At 43.0% G+C, this 20401-nt stretch overlaps 1 protein-coding gene across 2 annotated transcripts; it reads right to left on the minus strand.

Moving 5' to 3' along the window:
- Positions 1-116: 116 nt before the first annotated feature.
- Positions 117-13408, minus strand: mapk13 (mitogen-activated protein kinase 13). 2 transcript variants are annotated; one of them, XR_011105756.1, is made up of 12 exons: positions 13251-13408; positions 7937-8066; positions 7765-7823; positions 7058-7163; positions 6831-6860; positions 5403-5450; positions 4702-4874; positions 4170-4241; positions 3868-3947; positions 1945-2023; positions 826-999; positions 117-458 (listed from the first exon to the last, which is right to left on the minus strand). XR_011105756.1 is itself a non-coding variant. In XM_068747204.1 (12 exons), exons 1-12 carry the CDS (start codon positions 13361-13363, stop codon positions 373-375), a joined length of 1092 nt encoding a protein of 363 aa, XP_068603305.1. In that variant the 5' UTR covers positions 13364-13408; the 3' UTR covers positions 117-372. The 2 variants fall into 2 exon arrangements, 1 of the variants encoding a protein (XP_068603305.1); XM_068747204.1 differs by having other exon boundaries at positions 4760-4874.
- Between the last annotated feature and the right edge of the window lie 6993 nt (positions 13409-20401).

The following is a 20401-nucleotide window of genomic DNA, read 5'->3' on the forward strand; positions in this document are numbered from 1 at the left end:
CACCTTAAGACTGTAATAATTTAAATGAAAAGTTTTTAAAGTGTTTTGAGTTGGACTTGTCTACCAGGGACAGCAACATTTGCTGCAAAGACAAATTTCTCACACATTTTGTTTTATTGTTTATTGGAAAACGATATTACAGTACATTTTACAGTAAACCCTGTGCCATTTGCAAGGCAATCCACTGAGAGCGAATACATAAGCGTAATCTACAATTGCACATACCAAAAACCAAAGTCATTAAGTCATCATTCTCTTGACACTGATGCAATATCTAAATACATCCAAGGCAAAAGAAATTGAGTGTGAATCCAGGGATGAAATTTACAAGGCTGTCTGTTGTGTATGTCGGGGCATAAGACATGCATCGGGTCACGGAGACATCGTCAGAGTGTTTTTCCGTTTGGAGTCTCGCCGTGGGAATGGTACAAAGCTTTTCACTTCTCTGAAACACAACCCTGGGAGGGGGGAGGGGAAAAGCATTTGTATTTTTGCAGGTAGCGTGTCATCAACTTTAAAAAATATTTGAAATGGAAAACCATTAACTTTAACAGTCATTATTAATGACCCCATTAACAGTCCTTCCACAGTTTGTGTAGTAAATCATCAAACACTTTAAACACTTCAAGTAAATGAAGGTACCACTGAGCAATTTGAAAAATCAGTCAAATCACTATCCTGATTTGACTGGATAACTTTCATTTATTACCTTAAATATTATAAAGGACTGTTCTGAGAAATATGTAAAATGACTGAAAACAAATCAGAAGATAACTGATGATAACAATGTCAGACAGTAATGTTTGTTTTTTACTTTTCACTTACGTTTCCATTCGTCCAGGGATAACGTGGCATTGTCATGGCTGTCATCGTACGGTGTAGGTTCAGGAAAGTCATCTGGCTCCCTTAGGCTGTCAAAATATGAGTGTTCCAGAGCTAGCTCGGCCGTGGGCCTCTCGTCTCCATCCAGAACAAGTATCTTCTGCAGCAGGTCTATGCCTGCAAATTACCAGAAGTACAGCAAAAGGCAGCACTCATAAGTCATGAAAAAACATCAAACTGATGACAGACATTAAAAAAAAACATTATTACTGACACATGGCAGGTTGTGCAAGATTTAAAAACTAGTAAAAAAATAAAAATTCTAAAGTTGTTCTGTTTGTTTTCGCACTATAATTTCAGTCTGTCAACCTTTTATGACTTTCTCCCAACATGCCTCCTCTCAGAATCAGCAGCAAGTTATTTTTCTCAATCGAATATACATCCATCATTCAGCACGTGTTAGTCTGCCATTGAGCTGGCAGGCGATTTAAAGCATTTTTATTTTGTAGCAGCTCTAACAGACTGCACAGATGTAATAGAACTGTATAGAACAGAACTTATAGATATTAATGTTTGACTATTTTACTAGAAATAAGACAAGCAACTCTGAATAAAATACATGCGGATTGATACAGAAACATGTGAAAGATTTAGACATCAATCAAAGTGCTTGAACCAAAGTTACACTTTTTTAAATTCAGTTTGCGTAGATTTGCTGTAGGAGAAAGACTGTGCACCTTTTTTGCTTCGTGTAAGTGGTTATTTTTTCGGGATTTATTCTTTTGAGCTCTTAGTCATGCAAACAAAGGCAGCAGGAAGAAGGAAATTATTGACAAATATGAAAATCGCATCCGTGTCTGGTATCTTGCTGTGCAGTACAGTATGAGGATATAAATGCTTTAGACTTTTCTTAAGAAAACTGAGCACAACTCTAGTTACAGATTAATATAACTGAAGGCATGTAAATGGGCGTTTACCTGGTGAGTAGGAACAGATTAATCTAGTTTCCATTATTTCCGATTTGAAATATATTTTCAGTTTTCAAACAGACCGGTTTTTGAACAGTATTACGGAACGAATTATGGTCGAGAACCGAGTCGAGAACTGACTGACTAAACTCACCTGTTGCACTGAGTCTGGGGAACAACGTTGAGAAGTCTTTTCTGGAATAGTGAGGAAGGTCCTTCACATAATTCCTGGCCTTTTGTTACAGAAAGAAAAACAACAACTAACATTAAACACAAAAAACAACATTTGACAAGATTTCATTGCTAAGCAAAGCGATAGCGAATTCCATTTGCAGTTATAGAGGACATGCAATGTTTAACATTTTTATCTCTTTACATAGAGGAGAATGACTCCATAATTTAAGATTCGTTAATTGTTAGATTTTAGTTTATCTGTAAATTAAGAGTAAAGTATTTATTATGCTCTAACCAAAAGGACCATAGACAACACTGATTCTTCTCAGCAAAAGGTTTGAGTTGATCGTGTGCTGAATTTGGTCAAACTTAATTCTACATGTGAACTGAATAACCAGCGCTCTATTCCAGGCACATGCCGTAATAAAGGCTTAGAATAAAGCCAACAATAACCCTGGAGGAGCAACAGTGAAAATCCTTTCAAAATGAAAAATGGAATGTATATTACTCTCATAAATCTCCTGAGGCACATCAGTTTGTTACGGTACACAAAGAAAAAACACATCACAATACTGCAAGCAAGAATGAATCAAGAACTAAAAGTACTGTACATGCCATTCTATTCATTATTATATTGTAATAATAAGAAATGAATGAATGCGTCACCTCTTGTCTGTGGGTTGCAAAACAAAATATGAATCAGCAGGTAAAGATGAAAGTGATTTCTCTAAGATTATTTTTGTCTTCAGATAACCTGATTTTCCATTAACCCTCTGTCACCCCCAGGACAAGGTTTGTATGTTTACAAAATGAAAACTCATGAAAAAACAATCAGAATACAGAATACTTCATGTTTAACAAAGGAATCAATCAATTGTGAATACGTACACTGAAAGGTAACATGAATGAAGAAATAATAAAGGGAGTAATGTTAATAATAAGGCTGTGTTATTACACACTGTATAAAAAAGTATAGTGAATATATATGTAGTTCTGCAACCATAATTATTATTTAAATAACTGAAATAGACATAAATATAATAAAGCATATAAGTATGAATTTAGTTGTGTGGATAAATTACGGAGTATATCTTTATATTTATGTTAATATAGTCTATTTGATTTAACTATTATTGATTCCATCCATATGCATAGATGCAAATATATGTGCATATATGCACATGAGAATGTATATGTAAATGTATATACGCTGTAGATAGGTCAACTTAGAGGGTATGAAATGTATGAGAATATTTGGTAATAAACAAATAATTAAAACATAAAAGCGGTTACTGCAGTATGTTAATGTTGGGTGTAATTTACTGTACATGCTAACTTTTGAGGGTAAATAATAGGCCTTTTGCCTTGTTGATAATCTCATGGATTTCAGAGAAGGATTTAATTTACTGTCTTCTAGAATCTAGATCATATTAGGAAATTGGGGCCTTTTCAAGCTTAGAAAAAAATACTGCATCCTTGGCATATATTTAGTTCATTAACTAACTAGAAGTCACTGAAGCCAGTACAGATCTCTGGGGCGGGATGCCTTAGAGAGGAGCTCTGAAACACCCTGCTTTCAGTCTCCTTTCTGGGTGTGACCTAAACCCTGATAAGATGAATAAATCAATGGATGAAAAGAGCTTTAAAGTTGGTAAAATTTCAAAGAAAAATATAACTGTTTGTGTGTGTGTCTGTTATTTATATATTGTGTGTCTATGCATATTTGAATACGTGTGTAACCCAAGCCCTAACACACACACACACACACACACACACACACACACACACACACACACACACACACACACACACACACACACACACACACACACACACACACACACACACACACACACACACACACACACACACACACACACACACACACACACACACACACACACTCTTGACTGTCCAGCTTCTTTATGAACTCTGGTCCAGGCACTCCAGTCACCTTCATAATCTGAGTCAGCTGGTCCATGTCTGTTAGTCAGTGGGTTGCATCAAGGATTTTTAAAACATGGGACATCCTGTAGGTTCAGCATGCAGGGCTGTATGCGCGGTAATTTATTTTATAAGCACTAGCATCAAGTCGTTTTATTGTTACTTTGCTTCTTATCTCAACAGCAATAAAGAAAGGGAAAACATGTTATGATGCAGATTGTACAACGAACAAGTGAAGGGGTGAAGCAGGCAAGAGGATACAGTCTTTCCCTTTGAAGAGCGTCTTTCCGTTGACCATTTCTGCCATGATACAGCCCACAGACCAGATGTCCACTGGAATATTGAAGGCATCAGTTAGAACCCAAGCACAACACGTCACATGGATAATTTTAGGCTTCGCTCAATGCAGGAGGAATGTGGAAAAGGGCTTTCACAAGCCAAAGCAGAGTTCTTATTCAATAAACTAGAGCTCTGTGAAGGGTCTAAAGGAGTTCATTCTGTAGATGCTACTGACAAATGAAAAAGGAAACAACAAATGTCCTACAAAATCATAAGCCTGGGTCGGGTCAGTTTATTACATTGACAGCTCTGTTATTGAGTCTGTGCCAAATGCAGAATAATGAAAAAATAAATACAAATATCATCCATTTATTATGATCTGGGCTACTTCAAATGCTGTGCGCTGACAACATATTCATATAAAATATGCCGAGCCAACTGCCATATAAGTTAATGCATCCCTGCAGGCAGAGTTGCTGTTCCCACACAACAAGCAGTTAAAGGCCAGGCCAACCTTCTCCTGAGACAACAGCATGGAGGTAAGATTATGCAACAAGCTGTGATTGTCTTGCCAGTCTGGGTGTAGTGCATCCAGTTCAGAATGACCTCAGGGGCCCGGTACCAACGGGTCACCACGTAGCCAGTCATCTCAGCATCAGTGCTGCGAGCCAGCCCGAAGTCCAAGATCTGCATCAGAAACAAGGAAACCCAATCGCAATACGGAAAAACACTGAAGATAATTCATTGTTTGATGAGCTTTTTAAAATGTAGGAACATTTTCTTTTCTTTCTTTTACATTGCTAATTTCATTGCACATATACAGTATACTGGCTTTTTTTTTTTTTTGACCAGTTCAATCCGACTGGTTTCTGCTGCTACGTTGCAATTTTTGAAGATTCCCAATGTGATGGCGTCGAGTAGACTGTCATTGATTTGGATCGTGGAAATCCTTCGGAAGCAACTAGACTTCTAGTTGTTGAAACACAAGTGGCTCCTTCTTCTAAAGCGGCATCGTGTCACATGTTAGCATTATTTCCACTTGATTCGCTGTCAGGCAATTAATGCGACTCACATGATGCCCATGTGAGTCACAATGGGCATCAATAAAATATCAGAAACTCTACGCCACACAGTTAGAACGCTAAACAGAAGCCCAGTTGCTTAACCGTCAAGGGTTAAGTTTTACAATGTTTTGTACTTCTTGCAAGTACAAACCTTCAGTTCACAGTCCTGGTTGACAGCCAAGTTTCCAGGCTTTAGATCCTGTAAGAGAAAACAAGCTGAGCTGATGATGCTGCTGATTTGCAGCAAAGTGGATCGTTTGTACTTTGCTGCACAAAACAACGAGGCGCAGAGCTCCTCGCCGCTGTGCTCATAAATAACGTGGCTCTGCTGCTTCAGAGCAAATGTGGATGATTTTGAACAGGGACTCGTCGGTAACCTCGCCACTCGCTGCACTTCTGCAGTCCTTTAGTAAAATACTGGGTTGTAATGCGTGATAAGTATAGTGTAGCTGCTGGTGAGTGTTGATAACACCTTCGCTGCTTTGGGAAATAAGAGAGTAACAGCAGGGTAACACTTATACCGGGAACTGAATGGTGTGCATGTGCAAGTGTTTTATACAACTTTCACAAACATCCAGTCAGCTGATCTAAAACAAGCAGACAGTCATCAGCATTGCCTGCGCTATTTGTGTTTATTTCTAATCTGTATTCTTTAGCAAGAAAAGACTTTTATAAGTTAAGTCAAGGAAATGATGTGGGTGAAAAATAGACTAAATAGACCACATAAAACAGATTTCTGACAAGAGGGAGGGAGAGAGAAAGGGGGGGGGGGGGGGAGTCGGCTTGTATGTAGACACTTTATACTGTAATTGCACTTTAGCTTCGTGTCCCTGATAGCATCCTTCTGTTTGAGGATTGTACATACCGTCGATGCACTCCGCTCGTACTGACGTGCCAAATCACTTACACGGACACCACGATCATGGTGATCAATAATTTCATGCTTCGTCTCCATCGTCATCATGAGTTTTTTTCTTCTCACTACTATTCTTACCGATCGCTTTCTTTGGACCCGTCACCTATTATAAAGAATATTCACAATCACAGTGAAGATCACTGAAGGAGTGAAGTGCGCTCGCAGCGACCGGCCATCTAGCATCAGCATCTGGATGCGGGTTTGCTCGTAGCTCGGAACGCTCGTATGTCGAGGTATTAGCGTATTCTAACTTTGCAACATTTCTTCACACCTCGCTTTTACACAGTCTTGTAAATGGTTTTTGGTTCCCAATAATTTAATAACCCTGAGAAAAAAATGCGACATTACTGTTTAACTACCGGTAGCTAACAAAACACACACGCACACACACACACCTTGGCGCCCGTGGTGGTGGGTGTGACCTAACAACTCTCAACGTGCAGGATATCCCAGAAGCGACTCATACTACCTGTTGGGGCAGAGTTTTCTCTGACTGTCACAATGACAGATGAAATGAAGTCTCCCAGTCGTATGGGACGATTCACACGTCTGCCATAACCTGCCGTTCACATCGCGGCACACATTCTCACTCCTCAATAATAATGTCCTAATCAAACTATTTTATTCACACGCTCTGCCCGGTGTCTTTGGGCTCGCACTCACCCTGTGGATGATTCCAGCCTTATGAATGTACTGCAGGGGGAGAGAGACAAAGCAGTCAGCACACGTCTAAAATGCATGAATAAAGTGAAGTTACTATTAGTTTATTTGCAACGTGTTTGGCCTTTCAGCTTAAACAGTTTTATAGTTAACTTATTGCGGCTTTATTTACCGGTAATCATTACATTTCCTGTTGTCATAATGGCTCATGATAAATGTCCCCAGCTCACCCTGAGTCCACACAGCATCTGGTAGACAAGAAATTGGACTTTATCTTCCGTGAGATGACCTTTCACCTTTGACAGGTCGGTAAACATGTAAGGCATGACCAAGTAGCTGAGAAGAAAGGGCGAGAGAGACCGTGAAAGCAAAGAGCTGGACATGATTACCTCGACTGAACATTCAAACACACTTTATTGCTGCTCAGTCAAGACCAGAACTAGCACAAGATTAACTCTCCTTTTCTACACCCGGTTAAGATGCCGTGATGGATGCCTTTTCATTTTTTTCAATAATAATCTTATCTTGTTGTGTTCTTTTTTATTTTATTTTACCGCCTTTCCTAAATGAATCCTCTTTACAGGATCTTCCTACGTTGCTGTTGCAGCTTAATGTATTCATCTTAAATAGGTAATTTTAGCCATAGAGTGTATGACATTGATCTATCATCAATACCTTTTCCCGAAAAGTTAGTGACTTTCCAGATCCTGGTCTCGAAAGCATTGAAAGGACAACATGGTAACAGACACGTCAAACACAGTAACCTGGCAGACTGAGGAGAGGAAAAAAGAACTTTTCTCGGCACGCTGGAGACTGAGCCGTTGTTTATTCCTACAGTTCTGTAGACCTTTTTCCCAGATAAATAGGATACTGCAAATCTCCGGAGGCATTGCCTGTCTCTACATGTAGGCTTTCTGAAAATGACAAAATTACTCACAAGTCCTGCATTTCATCGAGGCCTGTGGCAGGCGTAAACACATCGAGAAGTCCGATCACCTGGATGGAACGAAAGAGCGAGGCGATGAATATAAAAGCCCAAACGACATGCTATGACTACAGCCTCAGGGACATACAGTAAGGAAGCGTTTTGCTGGGTTATATTGACTCACATTTTCATGCTTCATGTGTTTGAGTAGTCGAAGCTCTCGGTAGGCCCTCTTAGCAAAGATCTCTGACTGGAAGGGCCTGTGGAGTTTCTTAATGGCCACTTTCTCTTTAGTCTTCTCTTTTATTGCCGAGCTGTGGTGAATAATGGGATAGCACGCCATTAGCTTGCACTTTATGTTTGCATTTCCCTCGCAGTTACACGTTGATTTCCCCCTTTTGAAGTCAGATCAGGGAGGAAATGACACGCACGGATTAGGATGACGTCTCACACACACTGCATGGATGCAGGAGCTGTTGAAGAGACTCAGTCTCTAACTGAGGGCGGACTTTCTATGGTTTATAGAGAATACGCGTGGAACGTGTAATGTGCATGTCTGCACTGATCTGCAGGGCATCAAACCGTAGGAGGAAAGGCTTGATGTGCTATTTGGAGCTGCATCCACCAACACACATTACACACACACACACACACACACACCACTCATGCATGGTCCTGGGGACAACATGACAGATGCAGTATTAAAGTAAGTTCTGACAGGACATCTACAATAAATACAAGCGCATGCCACAAGTAGTAGCATGTAGCATAGCAGTCGTTACTAAACTGTCGCTTATCAGAATCAGATTAATTCTATTGATCCCAGAGGGAAATTCTATTTGCAACAGTGAACTCAAAAAAATGGAGAAAGAAGTCACGACTACGTCCATCGTGCAATAATAGAAACATAATAATTGTTCACCTTTGTGATTTTCTTCTCTTCCAGCGATGCTTTTAAGGCTTTAACAGACTGCAGCTCCCACACGATAAAGCTCAACACCCTGGCAACCATCATTAGAAGACCATTATCTGCAGCTCTGACAACAGAGTCTGCTCTGATGGATGTTAAAACACTTAGATCCTTTTGACATCTTCACATTCACAGAGACAAATTTAAGGACATGCATATTACCGTACATGTCTTTGTCTTAAAATTCTGCAGTGCTTCATATCATAAAGCAAATTGGCTTTCGAGGACTTTAAACATCGTTACTTACAAAACGTGATCAGAAATGAGCGGTTTTAGACAACGCTATACAACAGTTCTCTTTACAAATCCGACATAAATAATGTGTTGGTGCCAAAGCAAGCTTTTCAAACAGTGATTGTGTTTCCGCTGGGGACATTTGGACCGTTTACTTCTAAAATCTATGCCTACAACCACGACTCTAGTTTATCCAGCTCCTTGTGCATTATATAGTATACTATTGCGATACAATCTGACAGCAGCCCTACGCGTATGACAACTGTAATTGTGCCAGCTTTTTACTCTTAGTCATATGCACCTACTATAAATAGTGCAATACAACAATGGGCCCTTTTCCTTTGGTTTACTGGGAACCTGTTTTTCATGAGGATTCAATTATTGGATGTGACAATAAATCATAATTCATAATAATTATTATTAATCTTTGGGGATGAAAACTTCAGTAGTCAATTCATCCCCAATTATTATCGCAAATAACTTAAAAATGGATTGCCAGATTAGTAGACCTTGACACATGCAGCTTTGGTTTGCTCTACGCTGAGTGATGGTGGATGTATCCAGCTCCTGTATTAGCCCAAACCAATCGGGAATAACACAACAGGAACAACATGTAAGTGGCGAGAATTATATTTACCGTGTGGCTTTAATGGCTGAAAAGCTCATGCAGCACATCAAATTCATTTCATTTCATGTGTGATGCAACATAGTGTAATGATCCCTAGGGGGCTATGGGTGGTGTTATTGTTGCGCTGTCCCTTTAAGGGATTTTGTTATGTGCGCACGGAAAAGAGAGAGAGTTAGTTAGAGCGGAGAGCGGTCCGTGAGTGAGAGTTGGCGTGGGTTTCGGCCGAAACAGTGACCCTGTTAAATTGTGCTGTGCAGCGCTGGAATAAAGCCTGGTAAAGAATCCTCCTCTCCTGATTCGTGGTTCGCACTGACGTTACACTGGTGTCAGAAGAGGGATAGTTCAAAGATGCGCTTCTGTGTGGACTATAGGCCACTGAATAAAGTCACCATAAAGGACTCTTACCCCCTCCCCAGAATCGATGAGTCTCTTGACTTGGTGGCGGGGTCCTCCTGGTTCTCCTCCCTGGACCTGCGAAGTGGATACTGGCAGGTCCCGCTGTCCCCAGAGTCCAAGCCCAAGACAGCATTTTACACCACCAGAGGGCTGTGGCAGTTCCGGGTCCTGAGCTTTGGTCTGTGTAACGCACCGGCCACATTTGAGCGTCTTATGGACTCTGTGCTGTCTGGGGTTCCACGACAACAGTGCCTGGTCTACCTGGATGACCTCTTGGTGCACGGGGCCTTGTTTGATGCTGCTCTGCAGTCCCTGAAGCAGGTGCTAGGGAGAGTGGCTGCAGCAGGCCTCAAGCTACACCCAGACAAGTGTCACTTCATGAGGAGGGAGGTGGAGTTCCTGGGCCACAAGCTGGGTGGTGAGGGCATTAGCACTCTGGAGGAGAAAGTCCACTCCATTAAGAACTGGCCCACCCCGGCAGATCAGACCCAACTCAAGAGCTTCCTCGGGTTGGCCTCCTATTACAGGAGATTTGTGAGGGGGTTCTCCTGCATAGCTGCGCCGCTGTTCCGCCTGCTGCAGAAGGACTGTGACTTCAGCTGGACCCAGGACTGTCAGGAGGTGTTCAACGCTCTTCGCCGGTCACTGGTGGAGTCGCCAGTCCTCGCACCACCGGACCCTGCCTTACCTTTTGTTCTGGACACAGACGCCAGTAATGTGGGGCTGGGGGCTGTGCTGTCGCAGGTTGGGCCTGGCGGAGAGAGGGTGGTGGCGTACTTCAGCCGGGTCCTAAATAAGTCAGAACGGCGCTACTGCGTGACAAGACGCGAGCTCCTGGCAGTGGTGACGGCGATAAAGCACTTCAAGTACTATCTGTGTGGCACGCCGTTTGTCATTAGGACTGACCATGCGGCCCTTCAGTGGCTGATGACTTTTAGGGAGCCAGAGGGGCAGGTGGCTCGGTGGCTTGAGGAGCTCCAGGCCTTCAATTTCACTGTGGTGCACAGAGCAGGTTCATGCCATGGCAACGCAGATGCGCTGTCTCGCCGCCCATGTGCTGCCACCGGCTGCCGCTACTGTGACAAGCGGGAGGAGAGGGAGAGGGAGCTCGCAGACACAGATAATGCTGCACAGCTCTCTTGCGGGATGCTGCAGGTCGTGGATCTGGCGGCGTGGAGAGTGGAGCAGGAACGAGACGGCGACCTGCTACCGGTCCTGCAGTGGTTGGAGAGGGAGCAGCGGCCCCATGCAGATGAGATCACTGGGCTCTCCATCTTCACCAAAGGTCTGTGGGCCAAGTTTGATGCTCTGCGGCTAAGCGAAGGCGTGCTGCAACGGGCCTGGAAGGCGCCTGCTACAGGGGAGGTAATGTGGCAGATCGTGGTGCCCAGGTCGTTGAGGTCAGCTGTGCTGGAGGCCTGTCATGGCGGCACTGGCTCCGGTCATTTCGGCATCTCCAAGACCCTGCGGCGTGCACGCCAGGGCTACTACTGGGGCCAGCAACGCCGAGATGTGGAAGACTTCTGCCGCAGCTGTGACTCCTGCTCTTCCCACAAAGGCCCCCCGGACCAGTCTCGTGCTCAGCTGCAGCAACAACCAGCAGGAGCACCGATGGAGAGAGTGACTGTGGATGTGATGGGCCCATTCCCCCGCTCAGAGAAAGGAAATCGCTATGTCCTCGCGGCCATGGATTACTTCACCAAGTGGCCCGAGGCATATGCGATTCCAGATCAGGAGGCGGTGACAGTGGCTGACACGCTGGTGGAGGGGATGTTCAGCCGGATTGGAACACCGGCGACCCTTCACAGCGACCATGGGCGGAACTTTGAGTCCAAGGTGTTTGCTGCCATGTGCGAGCGCCTTGGCATCCAAAAGACCCGCACCACCCCGCTCCACCCCCAGAGCGATGGCCTGGTGGAGCGGTTTAATCGGACTCTGGCCCAGCAGTTAGCCATCCTCACAGCCGAGCATCAGCGGGACTGGGACACCCATCTTCCCCTCGTCCTCATGGCCTACAGGTCTGCGGTCCAGGACTCCACCATGTGCACGCCTGCCCTGCTCATGCTGGGGAGAGGGCTGAGGACCCCTGCTGAGCTGGCTTTCGGGAAGCCCCCTGACGCGCCGGAGGCACCACCGGGTCCGAACTACACCCGGAAACTGCAGGACCGGATGGAGTCTGCACATGCCTTCGCGCGGGACCAACTGGCAAAGGCTGGGCTCCGCCAGAAAAGAAACTACGACGCCACCACTAAAGGGAGGCACTTCCTCGCTGGAGAGCTGGTGTGGGTGTACAGCCCAAGAAGGAAGAAAGGACGCTGTCCTAAACTGGACAGTAGCTGGGTGGGGCCCTGTTGTGTGCTGGAGCGAGTGGGGGAGGTGGTTTACCGGGTGCAGCGGCCACCTAGGGGCAGGAGGGTGGTCATCCACAGAGACAGGTTAGCCCCTTACATGGGTCCAGCGCTTCCCCCCTTCGCAGAGCGAAGGGAGCGGCCTCATCCTCCCCAACCCCCGGAGCAGGTGAACTCTCCACAGCAGTCGTCCTCCTTGCCCAGTGTTTACTCTCCTTCCCCGGCAGTTCCTGTTGTCCCTCAGAATCCCGGGAGGCCAAGGCGGGGAAGGAGACTACCCCCCCGTTTCAGAGACTTCGTTGTTCCCTCGAGGACGAGGAACTTATTGTTGGGGGGGCAGTGTAATGATCCCTAGGGGGCTATGGGTGGTGTTATTGTTGCGCTGTCCCTTTAAGGGATTTTGTTATGTGCGCACGGAAAAGAGAGAGAGTTAGTTAGAGCGGAGAGCGGTCCATGAGTGAGAGTTGGCGTGGGTTTCAGCCGAAACAGTGACCCTGTTAAATTGTTCTGTGCAGCGCTGGAATAAAGCCTGGTAAAGAATCCTCCTCTCCTGATTCGTGGTTCGCACTGACGTTACAATACAATATAAATACACACACACACACACACACACACACACACACAATAATTAACCCAATATACTGTGTGCAGAGTTTAAAGGGGCCATCTGTAACGCTGACAGCTCCATCTCCTCTGTGTGCGCGCCGAGATGAACGCATTCCACGCACTTGTTATTACGCGGTAACACACAAACACGCACGCCGCCGGGATGTGTTATAAAGGCGTCGACGCGGGTCCGTGACAGAAACCAGCTCCTCCACCGGCAGCCAGAAAGAGAGCCGAGCTCAGGCTCAATAACGTTCCGACACGGCCCGAGTGCCAACCTGCGTGGACGTGGACGCGCTGCGAGAAGTCGACTCACCACACCGAGCCGTACGCCCCGGTACCGATCTGCTTGAGCCGCGAGTATTTCTCCGGGACTTCCCACACCGTGCTGTTGATTTCCTCGCGGTGGAAATGCGCCCGAGCCTCCATTATTGCAGAGGAAAAGACGAAGCTCGATGAAACTTCTTCCCGCACGACGACTATCACTTTGAGCAGAAGGTGAAAGCAAAAAAACAAACACCCGGACTCAAAACGAGGTGACGCGATGCGCACCTGACTTCCGGTACGTGTTCAAACACAAGGACTGCGTGGGAGGAGGAACAAGCAGCCTGTTGTTCGCAAAAACTGGTAAAACAGATTGAGCTGACGTGAAATAAAAATAGAAAAAAAATTATAAAAATGGTTTTGTTTTATTTCGCTTGTCTACAAGAAAATGGATGGATGTGTGTTTTAATTTATTTAGACCCGCACCTAAGTGGAGGAGAACACAATGGCAGTGAAGCGAAAGGAGCTTCAACAGCCAAATGTATTCAGCAGACTTTAATTAGATTGTTGTAATACTATTTCTTTTAATCTTTTGACATTTGACAATGACGTCTGGAAGCATGCCTTTATTCTGAAGGTGCTTCCGGTGTGACCCTGTCTGCTGCTCTCAGGTGACGTTGTGTTTGCAGGTACGGTCACTCCGGCAGCGCGTAATAACATGTAAAGTAATGGAGGAATCCACAACGTTGAGCCCAGTCTCCCCTTCACAGCAAAAACATTTATATCTAAATAAGCCTCGTCCACCGATAGTACCGCGATGAGGGGAACCCCACGCAGCCTCAGTGTGAAGAAACTCAGACGCACGACTTGCTGCAACATGTTCTGAGTTCTGACTCCACTGGTTCCCGCCCACACACAATAGCTTTATGAGCAGCTCATTCCCCTCCTAATTGGATTTACACCGTCCCCATGGTGATCTGGATCGTCATCAAGAGGTTCTAACTTGTTCTTTATACACCAACCATGAAAAGAAAAAGTGAATCAGAGTTGATGTGTATTTTTTAACGGATTTTTGAATCCGTAAATGAGCTTTTCAAAGTTAAAATGTAATGTCTGGATCCGATACAAATTAAATCTGATAGATGTCCCCAATGACTGTGTACATAAACATTCATGTCGGTTGTGCAAACTAAAAAAATGTGCGTATGAGTGGCTGTGTCTGGCGACGTGTCTGGGGTGTCCCTGACCCGTAATCAACCGCCCGTGACCTGCAAGGCCGTGATGAAGCGCCTGTAGACGAGACCACTGAGGTCACCTGAAAAGCCACATGGAAGTTTCAATCTGCTGCTGTGATGATTATTTTATCTTTGATTATCTAAAATATCCTTTAAAGTCTTCTTTGTGAAATAAATATATTGATTGAAAATTATAGAATTCTCTGTATTTGTATTTTATTAGTTTTGTACATTTTAGATTTTTGATGGTTTTTATGTGTTAGACTCAGCAAACATTACATACCTATGACTTTATATAAATACAAACTTTTGGCAACACTTTTTTTGATTATTATTTTTTAAATCAAAGTATTTACCCACATATGGAGGCACTTGTTGGTTCCTGGGCAGGAAGCACATGCAGCATTCTTTAGATGGACAGCAGGGGGCGCGAGAGGTCTGTGGCCACGTCAGGAGAGTTTTTTTCTCTCTCTCTTTCCTGAAAACCTTCAACTTCCCAAAATCAAAAAGGTTGAACAAATCTCTGGAAACATTGCAAACAAAAAGTCCAAGCAGTACAAAAAAAAATAAAAATCAAAACACATCAACACATCAGAAACAGAGGCAACAAATCAACACAACAACAGGACATTAGCTCATATACAGTTCATTTGTCACACAGTTTCACGGCTCCTTTATTACTGCACTTTCAGCTTTAATAAAATTCATTGGCCATCATAAGGCAAACATGCTATTTAATAAGCTCAAATATTCATTTTGTTCATGCAATGCAGTGATTGGTTTTATCTGACCATCTGCATAAACAGAGAAGTATAAATAATATGCAAAGCAAAGTTACATTCTGGACTACAACTTAAATTATCTTGACGAGCTGAGTTAAAATAGAATATAAGAACAAACAAAGCTTTTCTCAGAAGGCCATTCAGAGACCTCTCCAAGCATTGAACGGGATTAAAGAATTCCTTTTAATATTTGAAAATCCTCTTCAGAATCAGAATCAGAATCAGAATCAGCATAGATTTATTTGCCATTGTCAGTGAAGGGATTCACAACTAGGAATGTTTCTCGGTGCAATCGTGCAACACAAATAATCACAAATAATGCGCAGCGACAGGCACGTTATGCTGCAAGTACCACCGAGGAGCAGTAAAAAATGGATTTAAATTCTAAACAGTTTCTAGTTGATCACCTGTTTTACAATATTGTATTTCAGTATTAGTTTCAATATCATATCATTATATCAGTATTCTTCACATGTACTCATTGCACACAACTTTATCCTATAATGTAGTTCTTTTGTAATGCCGTCATGTCTACTATTGGACCTTTCCTTCTTGGTAAATAACTGGTTTTTCAAACCCGTGTTCCAGTTTTCAACACGAACTGTTAAAAATGCGTTGCCTCCAAACCCACTATAAGATCTCTTGTTATTAAATTTGTTCTGACCTCAGGAGCCTCTCTTTCAAGGCCCCGTGTAATTTTCTGATTAATTTTATCATACTGTATGACTTTACAGTTTCAGCTGCATTACTGTAACACAACAACACCATTAGGTGGCAGTGTAGGCTCATCTCCTTACAGATCAGTGTCTTAAAATATTCAATATATTATTTAACTATAACCTGTAGTCTGATCCCAAACCAGAATCATTTATTTTTTATATAATTCAGCCAAATTTAGCGATATTTTTCTCAAAAATTGGCATTTTGCACTTAAATTATACAAACAGTGTTATTATTTGAACTGAATGCTATAAATTAGATTGAAAGTATGTACAGTTCTAATGTGCCTGTAAGCATCATGTTCACCAAACAAATGATGCATTCTGCCTTTGTCTCATCTATGCTATTAAAATGCATCCACAATACTACTTGGTCAGTACTACTACTGCTGACTAGTACTTAAACAAAAACCACTCACTCCTCATCCACCATGATAATCTTGTTTAGGTCTGAAGATTGTGAGAGTGCATATCGTGGATGAGTGGTGGGTGCGTTGGTGTAGTTAGCTAGTGGACACAAAAAAGCCACCCCTCAGATCTGTCTCGCTCACAGTGTCCAACAGCCTTGTGTCGACTGTGGAGACCTTCCAGATTCTGAGCGCTGCCATTTGTCAGAAGCCGAAGCGGGAGTCATACATCAACTCCCTCCTCAAACAGGCCCATCAGAGGATATACTTTCCGTAAAGCACGGCCTGCCGTAAGAGCTGTTGATCCAGGTCTACACCAAAGTCATTGAATCCATCCTGTGGGCATCCATCATGGTCTGAAGGATGAGAATGGGAAAGAAAAGTAAGGACAGCAGAAAAAAAAAAAAAAAAAAATGGCTTGCACTCATGAAAAACCAGAAAGCTGGCAGGGACAATCAGCAACTCTCATCCTCCAGTAGGCGCTGCAGATCCGCGTGGAGAAATGACCAGACGCTGGAACAACGTCCTTCTTCCGTCATGAACAGCTGAACGGAATCATCGTCATGCTTGCTCTTCTACACCTACACATTCTGTATTGCACAAATACTCTTATATAATGGAATTCACATAACTCATCAGAGAACTATAACACGTTTACCACAAATAAAATCTTCATCAATAAGCGATCTGCTCTCTAATATGAGGACTGAGTTATTTTTTTATAATATCCTCAAATTCTAATCCCACTTATCTGCTTTGTGGTGGCAGCAGGTATTAAAAGAGAAGCTGGTTCATTCTCCTGGTCAGAACCATTCAGACGGATAACTAGTCTGAGTGAGCTTGGACTTGGTGCTCTTTAATGCGCTGCCTGCACCTTTCCCTGTCGATATAATGGAATAAATTATACCTAAATAAATTGAATAATATAGAAGATCTGAGCTCTATATTCAAGGATTTCATTTCAGGTATCTCAGAGAGGTCCAGAAATGCTTCATCCTTATGATGATGAAGATGATGAATATATTTATTAGATAGAATGTACTAGAGCAGTACAAGTACAGTCAAACATCCCCTCTGGAGGAGCATTTCAAAAAAGCCCTTGTGTTCTTCTTTCCTTTGAAAGTCCTTCGTACATAAATCATCGTCATGTAACAATACCAATAAAAATAAAAATAAATTACTCCATAGATGCAAAATAACAATACATTAAAAAGACACATACTATGTACAACGTAGGTGGACAAAATGGGGGGGGGGGGAGATTGATCCAGAGAGAGTCGTGATGACTATCTCCGTTTCTGCCCTCCTGAAAGGTGATTTTTCTGGGCTGTTTTGAATGAGGCCAAAGAGGTGCATGTTTTGAGGGCAGGAGTCAAACAGTTCCACCCTTGGGTGGCAGCATTGTAAATGCCATTTGTTGCCTTATAGAGGAGGATTGTGTTCACTTTAAGGGTTCCGGGTTGGCGTGTGTGTGTACAGAACAGCTTGTGAGCTCACCTCAGTGTCAGCGAGATGGAGGTAGAGGCGTGGGCAGACGGAGACGATAATCAGACTCCACGCTCGCTGAATTTCAGACAAATTAAACGTCAGGGGAAAGCAGGGAGCGGGACCGCTAGGCTGCTTTGAAAAGCTGAGGCTATCATAAATTATTAATAGCTCCCCATCACAGCCTCCCTCTTTTCATCCCTCCCTCTTTTTAACCATCCTGTTTTCATCCATCTCTCAGTCTTGGCTAATCAATGTTGAGCACTCTTCTCTCTCACTTTATTCTTCCCCCTCTCTCTTTCTCCTTGCTATCTTTTTCATGTTATATTTTCCTTTTCCTCTGTGCACGTCCTCTTATCCTCCCACCTTTCTCTTTGTTTTCTATCCTTCTGTCTTCTCTATCTCTGCTCTCCTCCTCTATGTCTCCTTTTTGACTTCACTGAATTTCTTCCCTCCCATCCAGCTGTTCTACATGATCTCTTCCCTCCTTAATCTTGATCACTTTTTCCGCTTCTTAACATCCCTCCTTTCTTACTGATTGATCCTCCCTATCTTCACCTTCACCACGCTGAATTTCTTGAATTAAATTTTCAATATTTAATATCTGTGATCTACATCTCATTTGATAGCTTCAGACGATTACAGAAGGAAACAGCAGAGCCGCTGTGCTATGCGGCACTTTAAATGTGACATATTATACTCTTTTTCTACAAGTTAATACAGTTCTCAGGCACTTGCATGAAATATCTGTGAGAGTATTTGGTCAAAATACCAAACAGATGTTCTTTCGGTCACTACCCAAAGCTCGTGACCACAGGTGAGGAAGGAGGGATCTCCCTCTTCACCGTGGCGGATCGGCCCAGCGTCGGGACTCGATAGGATCGCGGACGCTGTCTATCTCCCAAACCATGAAGCAGTTTAAAGCGGACCAAACAGCTCTGTTGTGAAAGCAACTTAAGTCACTCCTTCTCCTCTAAACATGCAAAATGCAAATTATAAATAAACGTTTACCAAACACTCAGTTGCTGACATTGCTATGGAGTTCAGGCCCACTCTCCTTTGAGCGTCTGTGAGCATGAACTGCTCTTTTCTGGTCCCACCAAATGATTTCAATGCGCTTCAGGTCCAGTTTTTGACCAGAGCACTCCGAAATTTTAATTATAATTCTTGACTGAATTTTAATCACCTTCTTTCTCATCTCATTTGAAATTTATTCTGATTTTTTCAGAGTAACCACTCTTCAACTTCATGTTAAATTTGAATTTTGTATTTTGTACTCAAGTGGTTTTGATTAAAGATTGTTTGAGGTGCACATAAAATAGAGGAATTCAGGGCTGACGGGGTCCCATATGTTTTTTTGCAGCACTGCGTATTGTAGGTCTCTCTGATGCTCTCTGTGCTGTGCTTTCATTTACACACACACACACACACACACACACCCACACACGCAAGCATGCACCTCGACCAGCAACCCAGCATGGTGAACTGCAATAAAGGCAGCTGTGATAATTATGATAATGAATCTAGCTTCTGTCTGCTGCCTATTGTCACCAGGTAATGAGTTTGTCCCAAAGGTCACTGCTGTAATAGCTCATTAGCAATGCTGGCTAATGCTGCTCAGTGATATAGCTCACAATTACCAGAGGTACATTGGTCAGTCTGGCTCTTTGCTATTTATTGCATTGGCCTGTTTTTAACCATTGATCACTGGGTTTCAATTACTGGCGTGGGACAATGTGGCTGCCCGTGTTTTACATGTATTTAGTTGCATGAATGCCTGCAAATCATTTCATATGTGTTTCACAGTAAATATATGCATGTGTATATTTTAATATAACCCATTTCAGTGTATTTAAGTGACCTGTCAGAAAACATGAAAATGCATAAATACTTATCACAACCCAGGTTGTCAATTACAATATTAATGCTTGTGATTAATCAGGAAAGCCTATTGTTGTAATTCTTCCGTCAAATTACAATGTCTGACCCTTTTTTCTTCTCCTAATTAAAGCATGCAAGAATGAAGAGACAATCCTCAACCCATTGACGAGAATTGTAGCTCCGCTAACCTCAGCTAACTCCTATTGACTTAATAAGTCAATAGGAGCAGTGAGTGATTATTATGACCAGACTGGGAGCAACCTCATCCAAGAGAGAAATGGGCGGGTGAATGAATGATCATCACAGGAGTGCTGGAGCGTAGCTGCATGAGTCGTGATAATCAGATATTACGGTGGAATTCAAATTTTAATATGGTCCTGGCTCTCAGTGTCTGACGATGATGATCCATTCGGCCATTTTTTCTGAATGAGAGGAGAAATAAAAGCTCAGACACTTATTTTCCAGTTCAACAATAATGACCTCCAGAAGCTATAATCAGGAAGGAATAAAAAAAAGCACTGTCTATAATTCACAAATCCTATTTTATTTTAAGTCTTTAAATTAACCATTAGATGCTAAAAAAAGTGGATTCTATTATAATAAATTATTATGATAATCAATATATCATGAAACGCATGTATGTGTCTGTGTATGAGCAGAACATTTTATAAGAATAAAAAGTCAGGTATACTGG

Source organism: Brachionichthys hirsutus, chromosome 2 (genome assembly GCF_040956055.1).
Source record: "Brachionichthys hirsutus isolate HB-005 chromosome 2, CSIRO-AGI_Bhir_v1, whole genome shotgun sequence".
In the NCBI taxonomy this organism is placed as follows: Eukaryota; Metazoa; Chordata; class Actinopteri; order Lophiiformes; family Brachionichthyidae; genus Brachionichthys; species Brachionichthys hirsutus.